Raw genomic sequence first — 27,815 nt, 5'->3', positions numbered from 1 at the left:
GTATTGGGATACAGTGATAAGTATTGTTTCTTACGTGCTAAACAGATAAAGCAGACAGTTCATAGAGTACATAAAGGAAAAGGAAAGGACCGGGTGCAGAATCTAGTGTTGTAGTTACAGGCAGGCTGGAGAGAAAGATCAACTTATATTGCAACAGGTTTACTTGGAATCACAAGCGCTCCAGAAGCTCATAATTCCAAATAAACCTGCTGGACTTTAACCTGGTGTTGTGAGACTTCTTACTCTGCTCACCCCAGTCCAACGCAAGTATCTCCACATCATAACTTAATGTCAGGTAGGTCCATTCAAAAATCTGGTGGGTGCAGGTTAGAAGTTGTTCTTGAGTCAGTTGGTACGTGACCTCAGACTTTTGTGTCTTTTTCCCAATGGAAGAAGATGGAAGAGCATATACCCGGGATGCGGGGGTCCTTGATTATGCTGGCTGCTTTTCCGAGGCAGCGTGAAGTGTAGACGGAGTGTCAAATGATGTCTTACACTGTGTACAGGGAGCTGATTAAAGGGCTGAGCTGCATCTCATGTTTTGATGAGCTCGTTGTCCACATTTAAGCATTAGAACACTTTGCATCTTCAGTCTGACTACTGGCAGTCAGGAGAACACAAACAGCATTCTCTTGGCCTGAGTTTATTTTGCAGACTCTGGATTTTAATATCAGTTAAAACTGCCACGGAGTCCGATGAGATGGCTTGATCCTCCAGCTGCTGCTTTTAATCTTGCTGCTAAATGCCAAATTTGATTCCAGCAGAATCTTTAGCCTGCTCACTTTCAACAATTGATGGCTTTAGCAGAGGAATCCGTAGAGAATTTGCTCCCAAACATTTTAACCAGTGTTTTAACTCGAAGGTACAGGAGGGAGTAAATTCTGTATTGATTTCTCAATGTGTAAACCTGATTAAAATCTGTCATCCATTGACTCTGCTTTTCAGATGTTTGATCGGGAATGGAAAGAGTTGCTTTGTGCTGTAGTTACCATTCTTCGTGTCCCTTCTGCCGAAACTGATGTTGGGTTTCTCCTCTGTATTTTGTTCAGCTTCACTCGACGGAACAGGAGAAAATGCGCTGGCGAATGGAGAAGGCCCAACTTGAGCAGAGCGTCGAGGAAAACAAGGACCGGATGGAGAAACTGGAGAGCTACTGGATCGAGGCCCAAACTCTTTGTCAAGCAGTGGACGAGCATCTGAAAGAGACGCAGGCTCAATACCAGGCCTTAGAGAGGAAATACAGCAAAGCAAAACGCTTGATTAAAGAATACCAGCAGAAGTAAGAACGTCCAATGCTGTATTATTGTGTGAGGGGATTTGTTTTTTTAACCAGCTAGTTGGTGAACTGACAGAGTGGGTTTTTCGTATTGTAAAATTAGGTTGATTATCATTTGAATAAATCGAGTGAAAATCATTTGAATTCTTCAACGAGACGCTGACCTATTCCACCTTACTGTCCAGGTGGTGAAGTGGAAAATCTACCCCATTTCTTTTTATTCGTTCATTGTATCCAGGGGAATATTTTTCTTGTTGCACACTCATTTATGATTTTTCTGCAATTGGTGCACAAGGGGAAATCTTCCCTGACAGGAAGCCAATAAAGTCAGCAAAACATGTGGAGGATTAACATTCAGGAGGCTGAGGTGCTAATTGGAATGTTACACTGACCGCAGGTTTTGCTAAGATGGTACAGCCTCTGCAATGACCCATGTATTAACCCCACCAGTCATCAAAAGAAGTGCCTTCATAGTTAGATGGCCTTTCCGCATCAACATCGGGGCAGCATGGTGGCACAGTGGGTATCACTGCTGCCTCACAGCGCCACAGACCTGATTCAATTCTGGCCTCAGCTGACCATCTGTGTGGAGTTTGCGTGTTTTCCCGTGTCTGCGTAGGTTTCTTCCGGGCGTTCCGATTTCCTGTCTCAATCCAAATAAAGATGTGCAGGTTAGGTAGATTTGCCATGCTAAATTGCCACTTAGTGTCCCAGAATGTGTGGGCTGGGGGGATCAGTGGGGTGAATACATGGGTTACAGGGTTGGGCTTGGCTAGGATGCTGTGTTGGAGAGTCAGCGTAAACTTGATGGGCCCAGTGGCCTCCCCCCTTCTGTAGGGGTTGTATCATTTTATGATCTACAAAGGCTGTGGGGGTCACTTAGTTGGCTGAATGGCTAGAACGCGATGCAGACTGATGCCAATGGTGAGCGTTCAATTCCTGTGCTGGCTGAGATAGTTCATAGAGGCCTGGCACCTTGTGTTGCCACATACTTGCAGATTGGTGTTCTTCAAAAACATTATGGGTGTCCAGCTAGCGTGAAAATGAGAAAGTTGCAGATCTGTTTTTTGGGTGCATCTTCACGCCAATCTTGTGTACATCATAAAAAAAAAGACCATTTCTAGCTACTGCAGGCAGTGGGCTGGGCTTAATTCGCCAGCCAGCCTGCAGAGGGAGCTATTGCACGTGTGCGGATCTCTGATTCTGCACCTATGCAATAGTAGCAGCAGAGATCTGACAGACACAGAGAGAGCTGTCAGGCCCCTGCTGTTGTAGGCAGCCTAAATAAACTCCACCTCTCCACCCCACTCACTGCGAGCACCACACCAACCGAAATGCAATCCCTGGCGTCCCCCACTACTGCTGGACTGATCGCATCTCCCCCCCACCACCAATGATAGTAATGGAGAGTGGGGCCCCTCCCCCTGATCTAATCGCAGGCAGAGTGCGCAGCGGCCCCCCCTCCTTCCCCAATCAGGTTGCCGCTTTGGACCCCACCCACATAGGCCCCACCCCTATAAGCTCTGCCCCTTTAAGCCCTGCCTCCCATAGACCCTGACACTGCCTGGTTGGCAGTGCGAAGGTGCCCAGTGGGCATTACTAAGGTGTCAGTCTGGCAATGCCAAGGTTTCAGGCTGGCACTATCAGGTTAGTACTGCCCAACCAGCACACCCATCTTGCACTTGGCATCCCCAGGGCCTCAATGGCTTCTGGTTCTACCAGCAAGGGCAACACAACTGTTCCTGGTTCAGGTGGAGCAGGAGTTTTCCTTGCTGGAGAGAACCTGTCCCAGCGAGGCCACAAAGGTAAGCGAGCTTAGCGCCGGGCTCGCTAACGCCACGTAAATTCTCATTAAAATATATTTGAATAAATTATTCAACCTCTCCCATTTCTGGCGAGAGACTGACTGGGCTGGAAATCCGGCTCTCGGACGGTGGCGAGAGCTGAGAAATCAGACGTGATCCTGATTTTCCGGATCTTGGCCATTGATGGATGGAGTGAAGTGGTAAAATTCCACCCTATGTCTCTCTATCTGTTAGTGAGAGATGTCCATGGTCCTTTTTGAGCTATGGCTAATTACCTTCCCTTATCAAAGGATTCAAAATGTAATTATCTGTTCACAGTTGCTGAACTACTTGATTGTTGAGTAGAATGTGACTAAATAAAATAGCTGGTGAAACTTGCTTCACGTTTGCAAAATATACTCAAGCAGAACAGACGTGCCTGTGCTTCAGAATTTTACGGCCCCCACAGTGTGTCTCCTACTGGTGGATGCAGTGGGCCATTTACATAAGAACATAAGAACATAAGAAATAGGAGCAGGAGTAGGCCATCTGGCCCTTCGAGCCTGCCCCGCCATTCAATAAGATCATGGCTGATCTGTCGTGGCTCAGTTCCACTTTCCCGCCCTCTCCCCATAACCCTTAATCCCCTCTCTTATCAAAAACCCATCAACCCGCTTCTTAAAAATATTTAGCGAGGCAGCCTCCACCACTTCAACGGGCAGAGAATTCCAGAGATTCTCCACCCTTTGAGTGAAGAAGTTCCTCCTCAACTCCGTTCTAAACCGCCTCCCCTTTATCTTGAGGCTGTGCCCCCTAGTCCTACTGTCTTTTTTGAGCGGGAAGAGTCTCTCCACCTCTATCCTATCCATCCCATTCATCATCTTATACGTCTCAATGAGATCTCCCCTCATTCTTCTAAACTCTAACGAGTACAAGCCTAGTTTATTCAGCCTCTCCTCATAGCTCAACCCCCTCAACTCCGGTATCAGCCTAGTAAACCTCCTCTGCACTCCCTCCAAGGCCAAAATATCCTTGCGCAGGTGCGGCGCCCAAAACTGCACACAGTACTCCAGCTGCGGCCTCACCAATGCCCTATACAGCTGCAGCAAGACCTCCCTACTTTTATATTCAATCCCCCTCGCTATGAAGGCCAGCATCCCATTCGCCTTCCTGACCACCTGCTGCACCTGCAGGCTGGGTTTTTGCGACTCATGCACAAGGACCCCGAGGTCCCTCTGCACCGTCGCCTGCTGCAGTTTTTTAAATTCCCATTTACTTTGGCAGGAATGTAATATCCCACCAGGTAGGAGGAGCCATCAAATCCTGGCCATTAAATCTTAAGAATCTATTAATTTCCTGTTGGATGAGGCTGAAGACACATTAACAACATCCTGACATGAGCCATGTTCTTTCTCATTGGTGGAGATGGATGTTTGGGAATGGGTCATTCCAGAGATGGATCTTACCAGAAAACCATTGACTCCTGGGTTTCTCCTCAAGGGTAAGGCCACGTTAGTGTGGAACGCAGAGACTTCCTCTGATCCCATGAGAGGGTCAGGAGATATTATCCAACTGGAACAATAACAAATAAGGTTGTATCTCATTGATCTGTGGGAGAGAAGCCTTCTACAGTTTGGGCAGAGAACCATTGGAACCACTGGGGACATAGCTTTAAATTGAGGGGTGATAGATATCGGACAGATGTCAGAGGTAGGTTCTTTACTCAGAGAGTGGTAAGGAAGTGGATTGCCCTGCGTGCAACAGTAGTGGACTCGCGAACATTAAGGGCATTTAAATGGTCATTGGATAAACATATGGATGACATTGGAATAATGTAGGTTAGATGGACTTTAGATTGGTTTCACAGATTGGCACAACATCGAAGGCCGAAGGGCCTGTACTGCACTTTAATGTTCAATGTTCAAATATTTCTGTATGAACATTAGCTTTTTACCTGAATATTAGCTCTCTACCTGAATATTAACTCTAAATCTTCAACCAAAAACAAACACTACTGTTCCCCAATGTAGAATCTGTCTTTGTGATCTCTGACAGTGTTCTTCAGGGCATTCTTCTTGAGACAATTGATCTCTAGAGTTATCGCTGCAGAAAAAAGACTGCACATGTCTTTTATCTACAAATTGTTTCAACTTTCTGGAAAATTCTTTGGCTCCCAGCCAATAGTATAACTGGAAACTGATCACATTGCTTGAACAGCCAATGAAATGACTTGTAAACAACTCCAAGATGATTGGTTCAGATAGCATGTGGCCCACGTAAAACTTGGTGCCATCATGACAAATTCAAAGTGAACAACTTCCCAGCATGCTCAACCCTCAGACACACCATTGCTTTTTAAAGCTAATATTGCCATTGTTGTAGTCATTCTTTCTTTGTCTACAGTTAGCAATTCCCCTTCCCTAAAGGGCATTAGTGAACCAGATGGGTTTTTACAACAATCATTATTGGACTCCAAATTTCTATTTGATTTAAATTCTATCATTTTCCATGGTGAGGATTTGAACCCAGGTTCCTGACATATTACCCTGGGTTCTCTATTACTAGTCCAGTGACAATACCACTATGATACCACCTAGATATATAAGTTGTCCCTATTGCCAATGTTAGCCACCTTGAGTGATTCATACAGAAAATTCACTAAGACAGTGTGATAAGTCTTTGGAGGCAGAAATCCCGTCACCAAAATCCCTTGAACTACAACTCGAACAGCAGTACACAAAGTGCTAGCCGTTTGCTGTCTATCTCCAGAGGAGTATCAGGAACTGACACTCTTGGTTAAGTACAAGGCAAAGACTCCCTGATTGGCCCATCAATTGGATCCTTAATCAGAAAGTTCATACTCCAATTGGCCAACTTCAATGGCCTGATTGATGTCATTACAGACACCATATGTATCAAAACCTTCTGTCAGTTGTGCCATTTAGTACTGTCTGATCTGATCCACATATTCCAAAGATATTCCAAGATCTGATCAACATTAGTTTGAACACTTGGTCTTCTCTCAAGTCAGGTGATCCTGATGCTTGTTTACATTTCTCTTACATTCTGAACTGGACTGATCAACAGCCGAGTGAGAGGCCAGTTATAAGCCAGTGAAGTGGATTGCTTTATATACAGCATACCAGTGCACAGCATATAGCTTTTAGAAAGACTAAATCTTTTTTTGGTCTACGCAACAAGCTTTCTATTCCTGCATCCTCAATCACTGTTTTAAACAGAGGCAAGCTGTTCATGACCTGCTATTTGATCCCATGCTGCATTTCCTCTCTCTCTCTCAGAGAGACTCACTTCCACAGATGCTGGCCTTACCTCGAAACATGATGACAATAGTATCTAATACATTGGAATTCCTTAATACTGAGATGCCCAAGCCTACTGAACCTTAAAGCCACTTCTCATCTTCAGACATTCATGACCTGCAAGACCTATTTGCTTAAACTCCACCTTATTAAACTAATATAAAAGTATTGTTTTATTCATTTACGGACGTGAGTATCACTGGCTGGGCCCAGCATTTATTGCCCTTTCCTAGCTGCCCTCCGTTTGAGAGGGCAGTTGACAGTCAACCACATTGCTGTGGCTCTGGAGTCATATGTACAAAGAACAAAGAACATCCCAGCACGGGAAACAGGCCCTTCGGCCCAATGAGCCAGCGCCGCCTCGTCTTCCCACACCTATCCCGCCCTGTGTGTATGTGAGTGGAACCCCTAATGTAGCCAGATTCAGGGGAGAATAGTGTCAATTTGGTACACCAGTCAGCCTAAGAGCACATCTTTGGGGTGTGGGAGGAAACCGGAGCGCCCGGAGGAAACCCACGCAACCACAGGGAGAATGCGCAAACTCCCACAGACACAGGCCCAAATCCATGTATCTGCGCAGCTAGCAGTGATAGTCACTGAGCTGTTGCAGCGCCCATCTGCTGGTCCAGGATTAAGCACACACAACGACACAAAGTACTAGGCCACTCCCGGAACCTCCAAGAGCAGCCCACGCACGACCCAGACCAGGTAAGAACGACAGATTTCCTTTCTTAAAAGGTCATTCGTGAACCAGATGGGCATTTCCGACAATCGACAATGGGTTCGTGATCATCATTAAACTGATAATTCCAGATTTTTCTTTACCGAATTCAAATATCACTATTCTAACTGGCCAAGTTTCCGAGCAGTGAGCCATTAAAAAGGCCCCTAAATGTCATTTTGACCGCTTCAGTGGCGACCTATCTCAACCAAGGGCTTTCTAACTTCACTCCCACCCCACACCTGGAAAGATGACAGGTAGCCAGAAGAGTTCAGAATAGTCGACCCAACGGCAATTTAGACTGATTTTCCAGCCTCCAAACCCACCTGCACTGGGAGAGTTCCAGCGGAAAGTTTGAGTTAATTGCATGACTTAGCGATTGATTGAGTTTGTGGAGCGTTGAATGTTCATAAAGATTGCCTGAAGCATCAGGTTTGACTGAAGTGATTAGTACAACGTACCTCAGCTCTCAAACTTTAAAAAAATTCTGCAGTTGTCAGCAGTTTCAGATAGAGAAATCTTTTGCTGCTGCCACTGAATCCATAGTGTCAGGATCCGAGCTTTATTTGTAAAAGAACCACATGTGTCTCGTAGAAATTTAGATGAAGACAGTAAGGGAAACAGAGAAGTCTCTAAGGGTACAACTAGCCAGTTCAACTAGTGTTGGTCTATAAAAATTAAGCTGGACCAGTAGGAGTCAACTATTAAGCATTTGGGCACGAATTGTCATTTGGTTCCCAAATTGGGATCTTCACTTAGTCATTGGCAAGGTAAAGCACCACCAACATTTAATCTCTGATGTAAGGTTGAAGTCCCTTACGCAAGAGGAGGGAGATGGCCTGTGCTATTTTCGCTAGATTATTAATCCAGAAACTGAGTCAATGTTCTGGGCACCCGGACTCGACTCCCACCATGACAGATGCTGAAATTTGAATTCAAAAAAAAAATCTGGAATTATGAATCCACTGATGACCATGAAACCATTGTCAATTGCCGGAAAAACCCATTTGGTTCACTTCTGTCCTTTATGGAAGGAAATCTGCCATCCTTACCTGGTGTGGCCTACATGTGATTCCAGAGCCACAGCAATGTGGTTGACTCTCAACTGCCCTCCAAAGGCAAGTAGGCATGGGCAATAAATGCTGGCCAGCAGCGACGCCCATGTCCCATGAATGAATAAAAAAATACACACACACTAATAGAAACAGAAGTAAGCCACCATGTTCTTCAAGCCTGCACCACATTCAACATGATCATGGCTGATCTACGGACACCCTTTTTGTTTTAACAGTAGTTTCAATGGTCACCTGTAATCGATATCACGTTCTGAATGGGTGGCCTTTAGAAATCATCCTTGGGTGTTCCCTAATGTCATTTCCAAGTCTTATTTGGATCCAGGAAGCTGTCTTATTCCTCTATCTGTCACTACCTAAGCCAGTAGTTGAATAATGATTTCACTGTGCAGTTGTTTAGAGACCTAAGCTATTAGGAATAGATCTTAACTATTCTATTTCCTACAACAATCAATCTTAAGGGTTAGTATTTCTTTGTTGTGGCAAATAACCAAAGTGAGCCAGTGATTCAGCAATGGGTAATGAAGTGTTTTATATGGTCCTGCAGAAAGGGAGTCCAACTATGTTCAGCATCATAGAATCCCTACAGTGCGGAAGGAGGCCATTCAGCCCCTCGAGCCTGCAATGACCACACTCATTGCTCTATTCCCAAAACCCCACATATTTACCCTGCTGATCCCCTGATACTAGGGTCAATTTAACATGGCCAGTTAACCTAACCCGCACATCTTTGGACTGTGGGAGAAAACCAGAGCACCTGGAGGAAACCGACACGTATATGGGGAGAATGTGCCAACTCCACACAGACAGTGACCTGAGGCTGGAATTGAACCGCGGTCCCTGGTGCTGCGAGGCACCAGTGCTAACCACTGTGCCACCATGCTGCCTGATTAATCCTGCCACCTTCCATCAACCGTCTCTTGAATTTGGTCAAAACCAATCTCATTGCCTTCCCACCAAGCCTCCTCCCACAATTCTATGTCAGCGCCTATAATTAATCTAAGCAAAGATTTCTAGAATACCATCTTCATTCTTTCCCATGTTGTTAGATAAGATATCCAGTTCAAATATAATTGTGTCTAATCTCTTAAGCATTTAACCAATTTATTTACATGTAGGATGATGTTTAATTGAGTTGATGGAGGTCTTGCCCACTGGGTAGGTAGCCATTGAAGAGCCTATGTTGCCTCTTTTAGAGTAGGCTTGATGTCTTAAGGCATTTTATTGGACACCAATGGGCCTTCTCCAAGATCTAAGACACAGAGGCCCGCCTACCAAGTGCTGCCAGCCAATTAGAAGCCGGCAGTTCTATTGACAAGCAATGCCACTGGCGAGGCATTGGCTGCTGCTAGTACAATGACCCTGAGGTTGAGGATCATCGCATTATCCCAGGCCATCAATGATAATGCTAGGAGGGAGATTGCGGCATGGAGATTGTAAGGAAGCAGGGAGGTTGGGAGGTGGCGTGTGAGTGCAGGTGGTGGTGGGACAGTGGTTAGCACTGCTATCTCACAATGCCAGGGACCCAGGTTCAATTCCAGCCTCGGATCACAGTATGTGCGGAGTTTGCATGTTCTCCCTGTGTCTACATGGGTTTTCTTGGGGTCTCTGGTTTCCTCCCACAGTCCAAAGATGTGCAGGTTAGGTGGATTTGCCATGCTGAAATTGCCTTTTAGTGTCTTAGGAGGGTAAGCACATGGGGTTACAGGGATATGGCCTGGATGGGATTTTTATCAGTGCAGGCTTGAAGAGCCAAATGGCCTCCTTTTGAACTGTAGGGATTCAATGAACAACAGAAAGGTTGGCGGGGGGATGTGGGGCAAGGTGGTGGGGGGGAGGGGGTGACTTGCAGCAACAAATACTGCCTTTCTCATGCCGGGAGCCTTGATCAGGCACGGAGTGCTTTGAACAGTCCCCAACCCACCTCACGGCCTCCCACTTCTGTCCCCCTACCAGGAGCCGTCATGCAACCCTGCATGGGTTTGCTGACGTATCCCCACGTGTGTGTGTGTGTGTGTGTGTGCACGCGCGCGCATGGATGTGCGCATGGGTGTGTGAGTGTGTTCCTGACGAAGAGGCAGTCCCCTCGAAAGCTTGTGAGTATTATCAAATAAATCGGTTGGACTAAAACCTGGTGTTGTCAGACTTTTTGCTGGGTTACTATACCAGCGATGGCAGCATGAGGCACCTATGGGGACATGAAATGCCATTCAAATGCCTCCGTTGCCAGGGGATGGGGAGAGTGGCCCACAGGCTCTCCCTGCCACAGACTTAATTCAGGTGATGCTCCTCACTGTGCAACATTGCAACAGCGACTAAACTTCAAATGTAAAGCCCTTTTGGATTCCTGGAGTTGTGATTGGCATTGTAGGAATGCAAGTATTTCTTACTTTTCTTGTTATACAATAACTGTTCACAAATCTCTGAAAATGCTGAGAAAAGCTACAAATGAACACCAGGGTGTTCCTTTTGATGGGTTCAATCTGTCGATTTTAGGCTATAGTTGTACTGGAAACCTGCCAACCCCTGTCATCTGCAAACATGGATGGATTTTTTTGCTGCAGAATCTTTACAGGATATGTAATTGCGTACAATTTGCAAAATATATTCCCATTCAGGCAGTGAGTTAATTGTGAGTAATATTGGGCATTTATTATCGTCATTCCTGTTGGAGAATATCAGACGGGTACAGTATGAACAGCTGCTCAGGAAGGGTTTTCAGTCTGCAGTGTGTAGATGGACATTTAATGCACTTAGCCCATGACCCTGGGTGCAGCATTTGTATGCAGGGACTAGATTACTACCTACTTAATAATAGTATATGCAGGAATGTAATATGGATACATTAGAGCTTTGTCCATTGGAGATCTCAGTCTGTAATTTAAATAAAAGCCATTCAGCTGTTGGGAATCTCATTTTTTTCATTTCTATCTTCTTTCAGGGAAATAGAATTTCTGAAGAAAGAAACAGCTCAAAGGAGAACATTAGAAGAAACTGAAAATTCACATAAAGAGGAGATTGAGAAACTTCAGAGTAAGGTATGGCACCAGACTGCTAATAGTAGAAGATTACAAAGTGAACTTTGTCACGTAATCATAGAAAACTCTCTTTGCAAAAATCTCATTTGTATATCTTAAATATTATCATATGTTCCAAAATTGTATATCTCAACAGAGTATACCTCAAAAATCCTTTTAAGAAGTTTTAATTAGGTTAGCACTGCTGCCTCACAGCGCCAGGGACCCAGGTTCGATTCCCGGCTTGGGTCACTGTCTGTGTGGAGTCTGCACGTTCTCACCGTGTCTGCATGTGTTTCCTTTGATTTCCTCCCACAGACCAAATGACGTGCTGGTTACGTGCATTGGCCATGCTGAATTTTCCCTCAATGTACCCGAATAGGTGCCCGAGTGTGGCAACTAGGGGACTTTCACAGTAACTTCATTACAGTGTTAATGTAAGCCTACTTGTGGCACTAACAAATAAACTTTAATCCATCTTGCCTGTTTCGATACTCATTATAAATAGGATATTGGCGGTGAAGCTCACTCTTCAACTTATAAAGGAATTGGAAGATTTGGGGAAAGGATGGCCACTGGAGGGCACACTTACCTCTGGGATACAATCAGTATTTCAGCAGCTGTATGTTTCGATTTGGCCCCCAGATATTCTATTCATCCCTGATTGACAACAGTAAGATCCTTAATTACTATTCAAAAGTACTTCCCTTGATCGCCACAGAAAGCACGGGAGATATTATAAACAGACAACACAAATAGATGAAGTGAAATGTGCACAGTGCTCACTTGTGTAACGTTGCCTCAGCTGTGCAGCACTTTGGGTGGGATTTTCCGGCCCTTCCCGTATGCTGGAATTTTCCAGGCCTGCCGAAATCGACCCCAACAGCGGAACGGGCCGAGGGTAAACCACACAAAAAGCTGCAAACCCTGGTGGGACTGGAAGTTCCTGTCAGCAGCCAATGGCTTGCTGCATCCACAACTTCAGCTGGAGCAGTGTACAGGAACAGGAGATGATGGCCTAGTGGTATTATCGCTAGATTATTAATGCAGAAACTCAGCTAATATTCTGGGAACCCGAGTTCGAATCCCACCATGGCAGGTGGTTGATTTTGAATTCAATTAAAAAAATCTGGAATTAAGAATCTACTGATGACCGTGAAACTGTTGTTGGGCAAATCCATCAGGTTCACTGATGTCCTTTGGGGAAGGAAATCTGCTGTCCTTTCCTGGTCTGGCCTACATGTGACTCTAGAGCCACAGCAACGTGGCTGACTTTCAAGTGCCCTCCAAGAGCAATTAGGGATGGACAATAAATGTTGATCCAGCCAGCGATGCCCATATCCTATAAATGAATAAATAATTTTAAAAAATAAACGTTTAACACAAAATCATGGGAATGACCCAGAAGAATTGAAATCCTTTGATTTGATTTATTATTGTCACATGTACTAACTTACAGTGAAAAGTATTGTTTCTTGCGTGCTATACAGAAGAAGCATACTGTTCATAGTGGAAGAAATGAGATAGTGCAGAGTTCAATTCCAACCTTGTGTGACTTTCGGTATGGAGTTTGCACGTTTTCCCCATGTCTGCATGGGTTTCCTCCAGGCGCTCCGGTTCCCTCCCACAGTCCAAAGATGTGCAGGTTGGACATGCTAAAATGCCCAAAGGTGTGTAGGCTGGGAGGCTTAAATGTGTGGCGTTACGGGGTAAGGTGAGGGTGGGCCTGGATGAAATGTTTGTTCGGTGATTCATTGCAGACCTGATGGGCTGAAAGGCCTTCTGCACTGTCAGGATTCTACTCTATGATTCCACTCGGACCTCGGCAGTGTCTGTAATATCACTCAGTGATTGTTTTGTACACATCAGTGAACAGAACCTTTAGAAAGAACAAGGCCCCAGTGATTATGTGTCTGCAACCTACTGCTGGTGATATTTGCAGATGAGCACTTAATTCATTTGAATGACATTCCATTTTGGCAGAAAGAGCAAACCATTTGAAATAAATAGTTCAAAAGTTGCATAAACTAATGGAGGAATGTCACATGAACGGTACTAAGTGAGCATTCATCCACTGACCTTGGCAGTTGTGATTTCTGAGCCAGGATTTATTGGAAAGGCCTGAACCGACAGCAAGCCCTCTTCTCCACCTTTCACTCTGTTCACCGTACCCATGATGTGAATTCAACTTCTGGGTTTTAGCTAAACCAGACAGTACCTCATTACTGTCCAAGCCCGGGGATAGATCAGCTGCTGATTGTGAACTCACTGTTGTTATCATCATTGGAAAGATACAGTTACCAGGAAAGGGAGATACTAAAGATTTTTCGCAGAGGCAGAATTTTACCATCTCCCGCCAGCAGTTTCTTGGGCTGGGAGGGGGCCTGAGGGAGCCCCAATCCTCTAACTCTCATGCACCATCAACAAGGTTACGTACATGCTGTGTGTTATACATGACAATGTGCACCCCAGTATGTTACTTACATGCTGTGTGTTACACATAATATACATCCCACACCTGGAACCTCACAAAATAGCTCCTCAAATCTGTCTGCCACGGACTCAGCCGTCCTCTCTCTTTCTAAGTTAATGCCTTTATTATTAACATAAATGCGCAAGTCAAACCCAATCCCTCATGCAGTTGCTGAACACCAGGATAATGTTTCCAGTTGTCCTGCAGCTTTTTAATTTATTTAAAAGAAACACCACTGAAGAAATTTGATTCTGTAACAGGATCACCCGTTCTGGAGCCTGTGGGTGGAGAATAAGTGTTCTGATATTATTAAAGGGTTTCATTTCCAGGGACTCTGAAAATTATTTGATTTTTTTGATTTGATTTATTATTGTCAGATGTATGGGGATACAGTGAAAAGCATTGTTTCTTGCGCACTATACTGACAAAGCATACTGTTCATAGAGTACATAAGGGAGAAGGAAAGGAGAGAGTGCAGAAGATAATGTTGCAGTTACAGATAGGGTGATGGGAAAGATAAGCTTATTATATGATAAGTCCATTCAAAAGTCTGATAGCAGCAGGGAAGAAGCTGTTCTCGAGTCAGTTGGTATGTGACCTCAGACTTTTGTATCTTTTTCCCAATGGAAAAAGGTGGAAGAGAGATTATCCAGGGTACGTGGGATCCTGGATTATGCTGGCTGTTTTTCCAAGGCAGCGGGGAGTGTAGACGGAGTCAGTATATGGGAGGCTGGTTTGTGTGATGAACTGGGCTACGTTCACAATCCTTTGTAATTTCTTGCGACCTTGGTCAGAGCAGGTGCCATACCAAGCTGTGATACATTGGGAAAAATTACTTTCTATGGCACATCAGTAAAAACGGATATAGATTTAAGATTTTGAGCGAGAGATGCAGGTGAAATGTGAGGAAGAGTTTTATTACTCAGTGAATGACAATGACCTGGAACTTCCTGCTGACAAAGGGTGCAGAAGGAGAGGCGACCAGTGGTTTCAAAGGAAATTAGATGGGCACTTGAAGGAAACAAACTTGCAGGGCAACAGTGTAAGTTTGCAAGGCCATGGTACGGTGCAGGGGAATGAGACTGACTGGCTGGCCTGAACCAGAGCCAGAGCAAATTCGATGGGCCGAATCCTCAAGTGGTGTAATGATTCTACATCTGAGAATGGCAAACTGCCTGCAATATCATCCAATTAACTCCAGAGTATGATGACAATCTACCCTCTGCACTGTTGTACGTACTGTACTCTCAGAAAATATCCATCCCCGCCATTAGTGTGGAGTGGCATGAATACCAATCAAAGGGAAGAGGAAATGCAAAATATGAGAGATACGTGATCAGAATGAATTCTTTATGATACTGTTCATGGGTGTATATTGACGCTTTCTTGAACTGACAAGAATCCATATGGTCCCAATCGACTCATCGAGTCTGCACCAACCACAATCCCACCCAGACTGTATTCCCATATCCCCACATAATTACCCTGCTAATCTCCCTGACACTGAGGGACAATTTAGCATGGCCAATCAACTTAACCTGCACATCTTTGGAGTGTGAAAGGAAACTGGAGCACCCGGAGGAAACCCACGCAGACACGAGGAGAACGTGCAAACTGCACACAGACAGTGACCCGAGACTGAAATTGAACCCGGGTCCCTGGCGCTGTGGGGCAGTAGTGCTAACCACTGTGCCACCGTGCTGCCCCACAACTAATTAGCCAGTCTGTGACTCCTTTGCATGTAAATTCATTTGAATTGCCAGACTCGATGCATCTTTTATTAATGCTCCAGTTTTGGAATCAACACACTGAATTAATTCCTCAGAGCCTCTCGATTTCTGTTTCACGTTTCACAGTTGATCTCCTCAGAATTGTCACCTCAGTAACGTGTTTGCGACCAGTCCATTATCTTTGAGACTTACCCTTCAACTATCTAATCACAACCTTTGCGCATTGTAAGGTGTACCTATAAGAACATAAGAAATAGGAGCAGGAGTAGGCCATCTAGCCCTTCGAGCCTGCCCCGCCATTCAATAAGATCATGGCTGATCTGTCGTGGCTCAGTTCCACTTTCCCGCCCTCTCCCCATAACCCTTAATCCCCTCTCTTATCAAAAACCCATCAACCCGCGTCTTAAAAATATTTAGCGAGGCAGCCTCCACCACTTCAACGGGCAGAGAATTCCAGAGATTCACCACCCTTTGAGTGAAGAAGTTCCTCCTCAACTCCGTTCTAAACCGCCTCCCCTTTATCTTGAGGCTGTGCCCCCTAGTCCTACTGTCCTTTCTGAGCGGGAAGAACCTCTCCACCTCTATCCTATCCATCCCATTCATCATCTTATACGTCTCAATGAGATCTCCCCTCATTCTTCTAAACTCTAACGAGTACAAGCCTAGTTTATTCAGCCTCTCCTCATAGCTCAACCCCCTCAACTCCGGTATCAGCCTAGTAAACCTCCTCTGCACTCCCTCCAAGGCCAAAATATCTTTGCGCAGGTGCGGCGCCCAAAACTGCACACAGTACTCCAGCTGCGGCCTCACCAATGCCCTATACAGCTGCAGCAAGACCTCCCTACTTTTATATTCAATCCCCCTCGCTATGAAGGCCAGCATCCCATTTGCCTTCCTGACCACCTGCTGCACCTGCAAGCTGGGTTTTTGCGACTCATGCACAAGGACCCCGAGGTCCCTCTGCACCGTCGCCTGCTGCAGTTTTTCGCCACGTAAGTAATAGTCCTTCCTACCATTATTCCTACCAAAGTGGACTCTGAATGGTAAGCGATCCACTCAACCAGCCAGCATTTCAAATGTAAATGGAATTATTGAGTTATTTTTTTCTTTTATGTACCGTCCCAAAATGGAAATAGAATCTTGCACTTTTCAGAGATTTAAGCCCTGATGGGGCTTGATTCCTTCAGAGAGACAGACAGCAGGTCACCTAGATCTCTCCACATCAATCTAATTCCCAGCACACGCCTATATAAGATCTGCTGATCTCAGTGACAGGGCTGCTCCAGTCTGAAGAGTGCATGTCCTGTGCTATGTGGAAACTCCAGGCTGCTGCCCATATCCGAGTTAACCATTTGTTCAGGAAGTTGTAGCAACTTGAGCTCCGGAACTTCAGCAGCAGCTGGCATCACATTCTGGCACATTCTGGAGTTTGAGAGCTTTGTGGATGGCCTGTTTTATAGATATGGTCACCCTGCAGGGAGAGAGTCAGGGGGCCCGATTTTTCCAATAGAATTTAAGTGCTGAATTGGCGGGAAAATGATGCAAATCACAATTGTTTTGTCAGTGGAAGTTCACGCTCGGCTCTCCCACACTCTGTGCAATGCAGAGGTCATAATTGTGAATATCATTAAAAGCTCGGGGGTGGGGGTGGGGGTATGGTGGGGGGGCGGGGGGGGGGGAGGGGGGCGTCGTAGCCTATTCATGCCAGAGTCTGCATGCGCAGTGGTCCCGAACTGTCAACCTGCAGTTTGCTGGCCGGCTCGATCACTGGCCAGCCCGAGACCCCTGCAGTGCTGCCCCTACACTCTGCCACCACCCCCCCCTCCCCGCCCAACAGTCCAATCACAGCCCAACAACCATTCCCAGGCAAGCCCCGAACCCCCAAACTCCCCCGGAGTGCCCTGGTGTTCAGCCACCACCCCTCCCTCACTATTAGTGACAATCCGCCCCCCCGGAAGACGCCTTTCCCCCAGCAGACTAGCCTCGCCCCCCCCGAAGTCAGACAGACCTCCCTGGCAGGCAGAATCCCCCCTCCAGTCTGCCCCAATCGCTGGTCTCCCTCCAGACCTGAGCGATCCCCATGCAGAGTGGCAGCAGAACCCCCCCAACCCCCATCGATCACCCTAAGCCCCGTCCACAATAGGCCCCACCCTCTTGACACTGCCCAATGCTCGGCAGGCAGTGCCAAGATGCCTCTTGGGCAGTGCCGGGGGCACAGGCTGGCACTACCAGGATACCCATACCCATGAGACACCACCTCCCTCCTCCCTATCCCCTTGGGGGGGCCTGGTTGCCCCTCTTCACTCCAGCAGGGTTTCCTGCCAGTTCCCTGAATGTTGGCAGCTCCTGTAAACCCCGCCAGACTGAAACGCTCCTGGCGGGATGGGAGATGCTACTGAGCCCAGAGAATTCAGTCCCGGGCCCAATAATCACATTTAAATTACATGAAAAGTAGATTAAAATCAGTTACTTTGTTTTCTGCCAGTTTCCAGTATGGTCTCAACAGTGCCTGCTCTCCGGTCGTGGGAGACGCGCATACGTCAGGAACGCGTACACAATTCCCGCAAAATGGTGCAAAACACACGCATCTCCCAACCCAATACAACAAAAACTGTGCATGTCGGATTGGGAGAATTGGGCCCATAGAGTTTTACTGCACAGAAAGAGGTTCTTTGGCCCATTGTGTCTGCACCAGCCATCAAGCATCTATCATATTCTAATCCCTTTTTCCAGCACTTGGTCCATAGCCTTGTATGCTAAGGGATTTCAACTGCTTATCTAAATGCTTCTTAAATGTTGTGAGGATTCCCACTTCTATTCCCCCTCCAGGCAGTGAGCTCCAGATTCCCATCACCTTCTGGATGAAAAGATTTTTCATCAAATCCCCTCTAAATATCCTTCACCCTGCCTTAAATCTATGCCCTCTTGCTATTGACCTCTGTACGAAGAGGAAAAGTTTCCTCCTATCCATCCTATTATTGTCCTTCATAATTCCGTACACCTCATCCAGGACCCCCCTCAGCCTTCTCTGCTCCAAGGAGAAGAACCCCAGCCTGTCCAGCCTCTCTTCATAGTTGAAGTAAGTGCTCCAGCAAGGCAACATCCTGGTGAATCTCCTCTGCACCCCCTCCAGTGCAATCACATCCTTTCTATAATGAGGTGACCAGAACTGCACATAGTACTGCAGCTGTGACCTAATGAGTGTCTTACACATCTCAATCATAACCTCCCTGCTCTTACATTCTGTGCCTTGACTAATAAAGGCAAGTACCCACATACTTTTTTAACCACCTTTATCTACTTGTCCTGCTGCCTTCAGAGATCGATGGTTCTCTAGACTTCCTAGTGTCCTAGTGGAAATGGGTGACCACTAGATAGTCAAAAAGCAACAAGAAAGTAGCGCACAAGTTCCCTCAGTCCATCCCAATTTCTAATCAGTGTTGAGTTCTGAATACTGATGACAGAGATGACGCATTGAGGAGTGTCGCCAGAGCCAGGGGTGGCTCAGCTGTACAGAGGGGGACAAAGAAGAGCAATAGGTGATTCGATGATTAGGTGAATGGATAGGCATTTCTGTGGCCGCAGACGTGAATCCAGGATGTTTTGTTGCTTCCCCTGGTGCCAGCATCAAGGATGTCACTGAGCAGCAGCAAAGCACCCTGAAGGGAGGTGGGTGAAGCTGGTCGTAGAAGGGGGGTGGTCCACATTGATACCAACAATATAGGTAGAAAGATGAATGCAGTCAGAATTTAGGGAGCTGGGAGGAAAATTAACAAGCAGGACCTCAGAAGCAGTAATCTCCAGATTACTCCCTGTATTATGCACATGTGAGTATTGAAATAGGAAGATAAAGCAGACTAATCTATGGCTGGGAGGTTAGTGTCGGAGAGAGGAATGTAGATCCTTGGAGCATTGGGACAGATTCTAAAGGAGATGGGGCCTGTACAGTTCCGGACAGATTACAACTCACCCAAGGCCAGAATTGAACCAGGGTCCCTGGTGCTGTAAGGCAGCAGTGCTAACCACTGTGCCACCGTGCTGCTGATATGTTATTCTGATGCAATCCACTAAGTAATGCACTGAAACGGAATGATAGCAAGAGCCACCAGTAACAAGTGGCGCAGATAAATGTCTAAATCAGGCAGCCTACTGGCCTGCAGATGGTCTGATTCAGGCAAAGTGTAAAACTGGAACAATTCTTGCAGAATTCATGGTAAAACAGTAGCTGTATTTTCGGAGGTTGCTATGAACATCCTGAGGCCATGCAAAGCTGTAAATGAATGCAAATGTTATGTTCTAATTGGAAGTTCTTTGCAAAGAACATCTCCTTTGTACCTGGAACTATAGTAGTTGGATCAACATCACCACAGAGCCTATTTCTTTCATCCCTAGGGAAGTTCAAATCATTTTGTCTCTTTATTTCACGAACAGTAGTCAAAGAAAAGCTAAAGAAATGTTAAATTGGAATACAAAAGGCTGCAATGTGTGCGAGCGTTGTGTCAAACTCAATCAGGGCCAAATCCGGAGTATTGAGGTCAGTTCTCAGAATTGGACCTCTGGAAAGGTGCGTTGACCGCCGATGGGTACAGAACAGCTTCACCAGAATGCTTCCAGGGTGAAAAGGGTTAAATTACAAGGACAGATTGCCTATTGAGACTTGTATTCTTAAGCATGGAAGAATTAACAGGTCTAGCTGGGTTAGGGATTGTGGGTTTTAAACAAAAAGAAAAAGATGTGTGCACACGTAGATTCACAATAACAACAACAGGTTTATAGTAGGAGATGTTGGCTGTACAGAGTAGCAAATGAAACTGAACAGGAATCTGTGAAATACCCCAATGACATTACCATCAAATCACGTGACCAGCTCTTAAAGCAACCACATAAATATATAACAAATGGGTAAGCTAATTGAGGTGTTTAAAATTTCATAGACTCCTCCTCCTTCAGATACATACCTGAAGAGGGTGTCAGAGACCATTGACTTCCATTGGATTGGTCCTTGTTTTTGCCTGGCAAAGCACTGCAGTGGTTTGCCCTTGTCTTGTGCAGTGTAGCTGACCGGGAAACTCTCCCACTCTTTACTGCTTGCCATCAGACCAGTTGGAAGGATTGGTCACACTGTGAATACACCTTCTGTGACCATCAAGTTCTGGAGTGGGAGCTTCTGGGCTAACGATAGGAACACCACCACTGCACCCTTTCATAGTCCTGATGCAATGAAATTATGTGCTGGGAAGTCCAGAATCATAGAATCCCTACAGTGCAGAAAGAGGCCATTCAGCCCATTGAACCAGCACTGACAACAATCCCACCAAGGCCCTATCCCGTAACACTATGTATTTACCCTGCTAATCCCCCTGACACTAACGGGAAATTTAGCATGGCCAGTCAACCTAACCTGCATAACTTTGGGCTGTGGGAGGAAACCGGAGCACCTGGAGGAAACCCACACAGACATGGGGAGAACGTGCACACTCAACACAGACAGTGACTCAAATTGAACCCAGGTCCCTGGTGCTATGAGGCAGCAGTGCTAACCATTGTGCTACTATGGTGAATAAGTGGACATAACCTCCAAATTAGACCCAGACTGTTCAGGGATGGAAGTCGGGGTCATTTATTCACAAAGTGCAGTGGACATCTGTTAATAGTAGTAAATGATATGAAACCAAAGCTAGTTAATAGAGTTACAGATACCAACCATGAGCTAATTTAATGGTGGAGGAGACTTGAGGGACTGAACTGCATATCTCAGTACCTATTTCTGTCAGCATTAGTAGAGCAAATGATCCTGCGCATGTAAACTTCCCAAACGTTCTCCCCATAACAGCCAGATTAGGACACCCATATATTCAAAAACATTACTGTATATATTTTTTATTCATTTATGGGGTGTGGGCATCGCTGGATAGGTCAGCATTTATTGTCCATCCCTAATTGCCCTCTGTTTCAGAGGGCATTTGAGAGTCGACCACATTGCCGTGGGTCTGGAGTCACATGAAGGCCAGACCAGGAAAGGACGGGAGATTTCCTTCCCTAAAGGACGTAAAAATTTATTTATTAGTCACAAGTAGGTTTACATTCACACTGCAATGGAGTTACTGGGAAAATCTCCTAGTCGCCACACTCCGGCGCCTGTTCGGGTACACTGAGGGAGAATTTAGCATGGCCAATGCACCTAACCAGCATGACTTTGGACTGCAGGTGGAAACCGGAAGAAACCCATGCAGACATGGGGCGAGTGTGCAAACTCCACACAGACAGTGACCCAAGCTGGGAATCGAACCCAGCTCCCTGGCAGTGTGAGGCAGCAGTACTAACCACTGTGTCACCCTGTTAGTTCACCAGATGAGTTTTTCTGACAATTGAAAATGGTTTCATGGTCACCATTAGACTTCTTATTTCCAGATTTTTTATTGAATTCAAATTTCACCATCTGCCGTGGCGGGATTTTGAACCCAGATCTTGTACTGGCTCTCTGCACTACTAGTCGAGTGACAATACCATTACATCACTGCCTCTTCGTGCATATTTATTTGCATATTGTCAGTATTTCTGTTCTGTGCACATTTTCCAATTTATACCTTTTACTTTGCAGGTCACAGAACTGGAGACAAGTCTAGAGTCAATGAAAAATTCAAATGCAATTTAGGTGCAAAGATGACTTTCCGTCACCTGTACTTTAAACAGAACCTTCATGCAGGAGCAGCAGGCTTTGGGGAATTGACATTTATCCTGTTTGCTTCCCGCTGGGAGGTTTGCAGGAGTTGCACTCGGGTGCAAGGAGTTGTGTTTAGGGAAGTTTTGCATTATTGTCTTTCATATAACAATTTGCCAAGTCACTTTCGGACAAGATGGCCAAATCAGAGTTGCTCGGTGAAGTAGGAATGGGCTGCAATGAACTGGTCTGCACTAGGATTGGACTTGCTCTTCAAGCCACAGAACTAGTAATTTCCCATTCAGTTTATTTAGTTCTAAAGATTGAAAGGTTCTAACAAATGAATGTTCATCGAAGGCACCATCAATACGAAGGTAAATTGCAAAGTTGATGTTAGTTATAAGTCTTTGGTGACCTATTATTTTAAGAATACAAAGCGGCGTAACCTGTCTTGGGTCATGCGTGAGTACAACACAGACAAAAGGCAGGTTAAACCAACCATGTATTTTTTTTTGTTGCATCTGTGATTTCTTTTTTGCAAATCAGTGTAAATCATAATTATTTTATCTACTCATTTTATTAATTTGTGTTCTGTAATGAAAAGCATCATATTAACAATGACTTTTTCCACTTCAGCGATGTTGTCATTTAAATCGACATGGTGTGATGGTACCTGCACCTGTCTTAATGAAAATTGTTTTTAGACATATAATTTTAAAAGAATAAACCAAATTTCATTACTTTATTACTGAACAAGCAAACATCTTGTATAGCCAAGGCAAAATACTGTGGGTGCTGGAATCTGAAACGAGAACAGAAAATGCTGGAAAAACTCAGCAGGTCTCATAACGTCAGTGGAGAGAGAATAGAGCCAGCGTTTTGAGTCTGGATAACCGTAGGGTCATCCAGATTCAAAACATTGGCTCTATTCTTTCTCCATGGATGCCGTCAGACCTGCTGGGAAGTATTTTCCCTTCCCGCCTGCCACGGGAATCAGAGCGGACGCGAGACGGGCCATGAAAAGATCCATTGGGCAGGATTTTCAGACCTCAGGGGCAAGTGTGGCCATAAAGTGCTGCCCGCTGGGTTTCTCCAGCATTTTCTGACCTTGCATAGTGAACTTGGAATGTGAAGTTGAATATTGGTCACTGTAATGGACTAATGAAATAGATGGTTGCGAAGTTAAAGATGCTGAAAATATTGCATTAATGGTATTTGCCTGTTTTTTTAATGTATCTGCTTCCTTATTCCATGCTTATCTTGCGTCTACCAAGCGTTGATCATCCATTCCTATTATTATCCATTGTGCCATATTTGGTAGATCTTCCCATTCATTGACATTTCCTATGTACAGAAGTGAAGATGAGTGTTTGTGTAGATGTATAGCTGAATCTATGTAATTTGTAGTATAAAATGTAAGAAGAACAAAAAAATGACAGAGCTGCACTGTAAAAAAAAAGGTTGTTACATGGCCAGATCAATTTCTAGAGCTGTGTCTTACAGACGCTAAGGAGTCTGATTGAATGACTTCTCCACAGGGTGGAAGATTCTTGTGCAAGGAACATACATATCAAACCATTCCAACATAGGATATTTTTTAGAACCAAATTTAACTCGCTATACCTGTTTATCATCACAGATTTATGCCCGGGGGTGGGGGGAGGGGGGGAGAAAAAAACGATCCTCCAACTTGCGTGTAATGTCTGAAATGGCTATGGCCACTTGTTTTCCAAGTTCAAAATTGGGCAGAGATATCGCCATAACTAGGACAAAACTGGATGGCTTGAGTCACTTTTCTCTTCAGAGAGTTTGATGATACTCAGACCTGCAAAAAGGTCCACTGTTCTGTCTCCTGCTTCTTACCTTTGCCAGAAACACTTTAATTAATTTAACACCAGAGTGTGTACATATGGTGCAGTATGGAGGTGATTGTTGCTGTTCGTACGGAATGTTTATAGCTGCGATATCTGAAATCCGTTAGCACCATCTCTTGTCCCAATCTCAGTGCCAGCTACCGTGATAGGTGGGACGTTGCCTCCAAAGTGTACATTTAGCATCTTACATTCAGACACTACCTACACCACCACCAGATGAGTTACCCAACAGCTACTGCACATAGCTGAGTTCTACATTAATTATTGATGATAAAACTGTTGTTTGCCTCCAGAAAGTGCTCAGCACTCACCCCAGCTGCTTCATACTCACCTGTGCCCTGTATCTGTTCTTCTTACAGCATGAGGTGGTATCACTGAACACAACAGCACCAGAAAGTAGTATGTGGTAACAGGAAACCTCTTAGAGAGCTACAAAATAGAAAGAATTGAAATTACATCTAAACTCAAGTGTTTCAGTTGACATTGACAATTGTTTCAATCAGTTAAGTTTAACCAAGTTAGTATTTAACTAGGTAACCATTGTATATAACTAGCTGTAGATGTCAGGGTTGAAAGTCTTTCTCCATTCCCTTTATTATTGGGTATAAAGGTATGAGACCTGCAACCCTACTGATGTACTCAGTGGACTTTAATGCAGAGAGCCTAGGAAGGAGTGCCGTGTGTCTGAACACAAACAGTATACAAGTTTCATTAGTTTCTTTTAGGTCAAACCAAGTAGACAAACTCAGATTACATTAGGACAAAGTAAAAGGGGCAGCACAAGTTTCATTAGACCCCAGACAGCATCCAAATTAGAAACCACCCCATTTGAGAAGAGCACTGAAGGAAATCACCTTTCTTTTTAAGATTCTTGATGTGCCTTTCCAAGCCTGAATCAGCTTCGTCATACCCCTCAGCTCTGTTCCTTTCGGTGCCCCTAAGCCCACTTCATTCATACCACATTATCCTCTATGCAGCACAGCCCTTCACTGACTGCTGAGGCCCTTGGTTTTTGCCCTAGCACTGCCAACACATCATTAACAAAATGCTCATCAGTCCCAGAAGATTACATAAATGATCCAACATTATCACCTCATTAGGACTATAGAATTCCTGCAGTACAAGAGGAGGCCATTTGGCCCATCAAGTCTGTACTGACCACAATCCCACCCAGGCCCTATTCCCATAACCTTCATTTACCCTGCTAATTCCCCAGACACTAAGGAGCAATTTGGCATGGCCAATCCGCACCATCTTTGGACTGTGGGAGGGAACCAGAGCACCCGGAGGAAACCCACGCAGACACTGGGAGAATATGCAAATTTTGCACAGACAGTGACCCGAGGCTGGAATTGAACCTGGGTCCCTGACACTATGAGGCAGCAGTGCTAACCACTGTATCAGTTACAGTGATATCAGTCACACGAACATTTGCTATTCTATTCCTCAAGGCTAATTGAAACATTAGAGTAAAAAAGGCAGCCAGTATCTCTTGGAGTATAGAGCGCTGGAGATGCATCAATAGCCCAAGTTTAAATCACAGTTTCCACTATCATTTTGTTCCTCTTTTTTGAATGTTGTCACACTCAGACATTGTATTTTTCTGCTGGTCAGCTGAACCATTGAGGGCGAAGAACATTATAGCCTATTAACACTCCTCAGCGAAGGGCAGCTTGCAACATGAGAGGTCTACTCTGATCTGGTCGGTCCTCCCAGACCAAGTAGGGAACTTGCTGGTGGGTGACAGATGGTTGGGGAGGGGGTAGAAAAACATTTTTCTGTTAGAAATAAAAAATGTACAAAGTGCTTTTGCTTATAAATTGTGTTCTTCCACCTGCAGTGAAGTGGTCAGTAAATGTTAGAAGGGACTGGGTGCTGGATGGTGAGACCAGATTGTCCTTGGTGTCTTGTCCAGCCTGTTAGAACGAAAATTTCCTTCCCACACCTCTTTGGGTTTAAAGCGAAACGACGTCGGGTGTTCTGAGCCCATTTCAACCTTTTCAGCAATAATTAACATTAAATTGCAAATCACACTCAGCGATGGTGATGTACAAGATGAGAACACGGTTAAGGCTATCATAGTGACAGTGGAAGGGAAGCACGACTCTGCATCTTACCCATGTGGTGGGAAGGCGTCATGTTAAAAACGGGGTGCAAAGCCGTAGTGAAAAATTCCACTGGCACTGACATCCCTCACCTTAACGAGCACAAAAATGCCTCTTAATAATTTTACTGGATTATTACGATGAGAATTTGCAGACAGACGTTTCAAGCAGCGAGCTACGCATCAAACTCAATTCAGATTCTTGTTTAGAGCTGCCAAGTACTCCTTCAGTTGGAGGGAGAAGTGGAAAAACACTGAGCCATATTGGGATTTTGATAAATGCATACACAGATGCTCTTTGCTGCAGATTGTTAGTTTAGTGGCCTCAGCAGCCAAGTGGTTTGCACAGACCTTGTGCCCACTGTTTGAGATTTTATTGGAATTGAATTGATTTCACTTGTGTATATGTGATAATTGTATTTGGTGAAATGTATACAAACTTCAGCAAAGTTTAAATTGTTTCTTTTATGGCTTTTAACCATGTTAGCTGAATGTTGATTAAATTTCCTGTTAAAAAGGTATTATCTAGCTTATATGAAATTATTAACCTTCTGTTTCTTTTTACTTATGGTTAAACTTGTCCGATAGACTCTTAAGTAGTATAGTGAGGACATATGGAGTTTTGTTTCAAGAATACAACAGGAACTAATGAGTTCTTAATGTTTGCAGGATGTCTTGCTAATGATAGGTAGGCTCCTCATGATGTTCTACCCTGTGTTAAAACTGAATGTCATCTCTCAAGACCTACTTTATTTTGAATGTATATTAAACATATCTGAACTCATTTCTTCTCTTGAAGTGTAGCATGAATTCAAACAGCACAGAATAAAGTTGACAATACCACTTTTGTAGGATGTGCCCTTTTAAGTTTATATATATTGTCCTTGCTCAGGTTTCATTATTTAAGGGAAGTGACATATCACTTAACGCCAATGTTAGACCTGGATTTAAAAAAAATATTTTTGCAGCATAGACATTAAAACAATAATGTAAAGGAGCTGCAATTACCCATGTACAATGTCAGCAAGGTCATAGGGCAGGCACAATGGGAGGTGATGGCCCAGTGGTATTATCGCTAGGTTATTAATCCAGAAACTCAGCCAATGTTCTGGGAATCTGGGTTTGAATCCCACCACGGCAGATGATGGAATTTGAATTCAATAAAAATCTGGAATTAAAAGTCCAATGATGACAATGAAATCATTGTCGATTGTGGTAACAACCCATCTGGTTCACTAATGTCCTTTAGGAAAGGAAATCTGCCATCTTTACCTGGTCTGGCCTACATGTAACTAGAGACCTGCAGCAACATGGTTGATTCTCAACTGCCATCTGAAACTGCCTACCAAGCCACTAAGTTCAAGGCAACTAGGGATGGGCAACAAATGCTGGCCAACAAGCGACGTCCATGTCCCACGAATAAAATAAACAAACCTGAAGAGTGTCGCACTTACTGAAGGAGCAAAAATCTTGCCTTGCATTGATGCTCGCACTCATGGTATGCTGAAGAGCAGCATGAGAAGAGACTTACAAGTAGATCACTCACTCACCCTTCAGTTAGTGAATGGCATGTCCTGTGGGGAATAACAGAAATACCCCCGCAGTTATGAAAGAGCTTTGATAGTGGCTCTTCGGGTGCAACCTGGAATGATATTGAGCATCACAAGATTTGCAGAATTCCCATGGTTATAACATCTGTAGAAAGTTAGCTGATCTCTGCCAGCATTGCGGTTGTTGCATTGTATTTGGTTAAGGAGGGGGAATATATAATTGGGTGGCATG

At 44.8% G+C, this 27,815-nt stretch overlaps 1 protein-coding gene across 1 annotated transcript in view; it reads left to right on the top strand.

Annotated features, from left to right (window-relative positions):
* The window catches only part of LOC145359265 (neurabin-2-like), a 236,776-nt gene extending 209,959 nt beyond the window's left edge, over positions 1-26,817 (top strand). The window contains exons 9-11 of the mRNA XM_080213792.1: positions 1,050-1,279; positions 11,116-11,212; positions 21,996-26,817. Coding sequence (XP_080069918.1) covers positions 1,050-1,279; positions 11,116-11,212; positions 21,996-22,049 — 381 coding nt within the window. The 3' untranslated portion in view covers positions 22,050-26,817. The remainder of the gene's footprint in view (positions 1-1,049; positions 1,280-11,115; positions 11,213-21,995) is intronic.
* Positions 26,818-27,815: the final 998 nt, after the last annotated feature.

The sequence above is a fragment of the Carcharhinus amblyrhynchos genome, chromosome 27, assembly GCF_965287045.1.
Source record: "Carcharhinus amblyrhynchos chromosome 27, sCarAmb.v2.hapA, whole genome shotgun sequence".
In the NCBI taxonomy this organism is placed as follows: Eukaryota; Metazoa; Chordata; class Chondrichthyes; order Carcharhiniformes; family Carcharhinidae; genus Carcharhinus; species Carcharhinus amblyrhynchos.
This window is presented reverse-complemented; position numbering and strand designations above follow the sequence as displayed.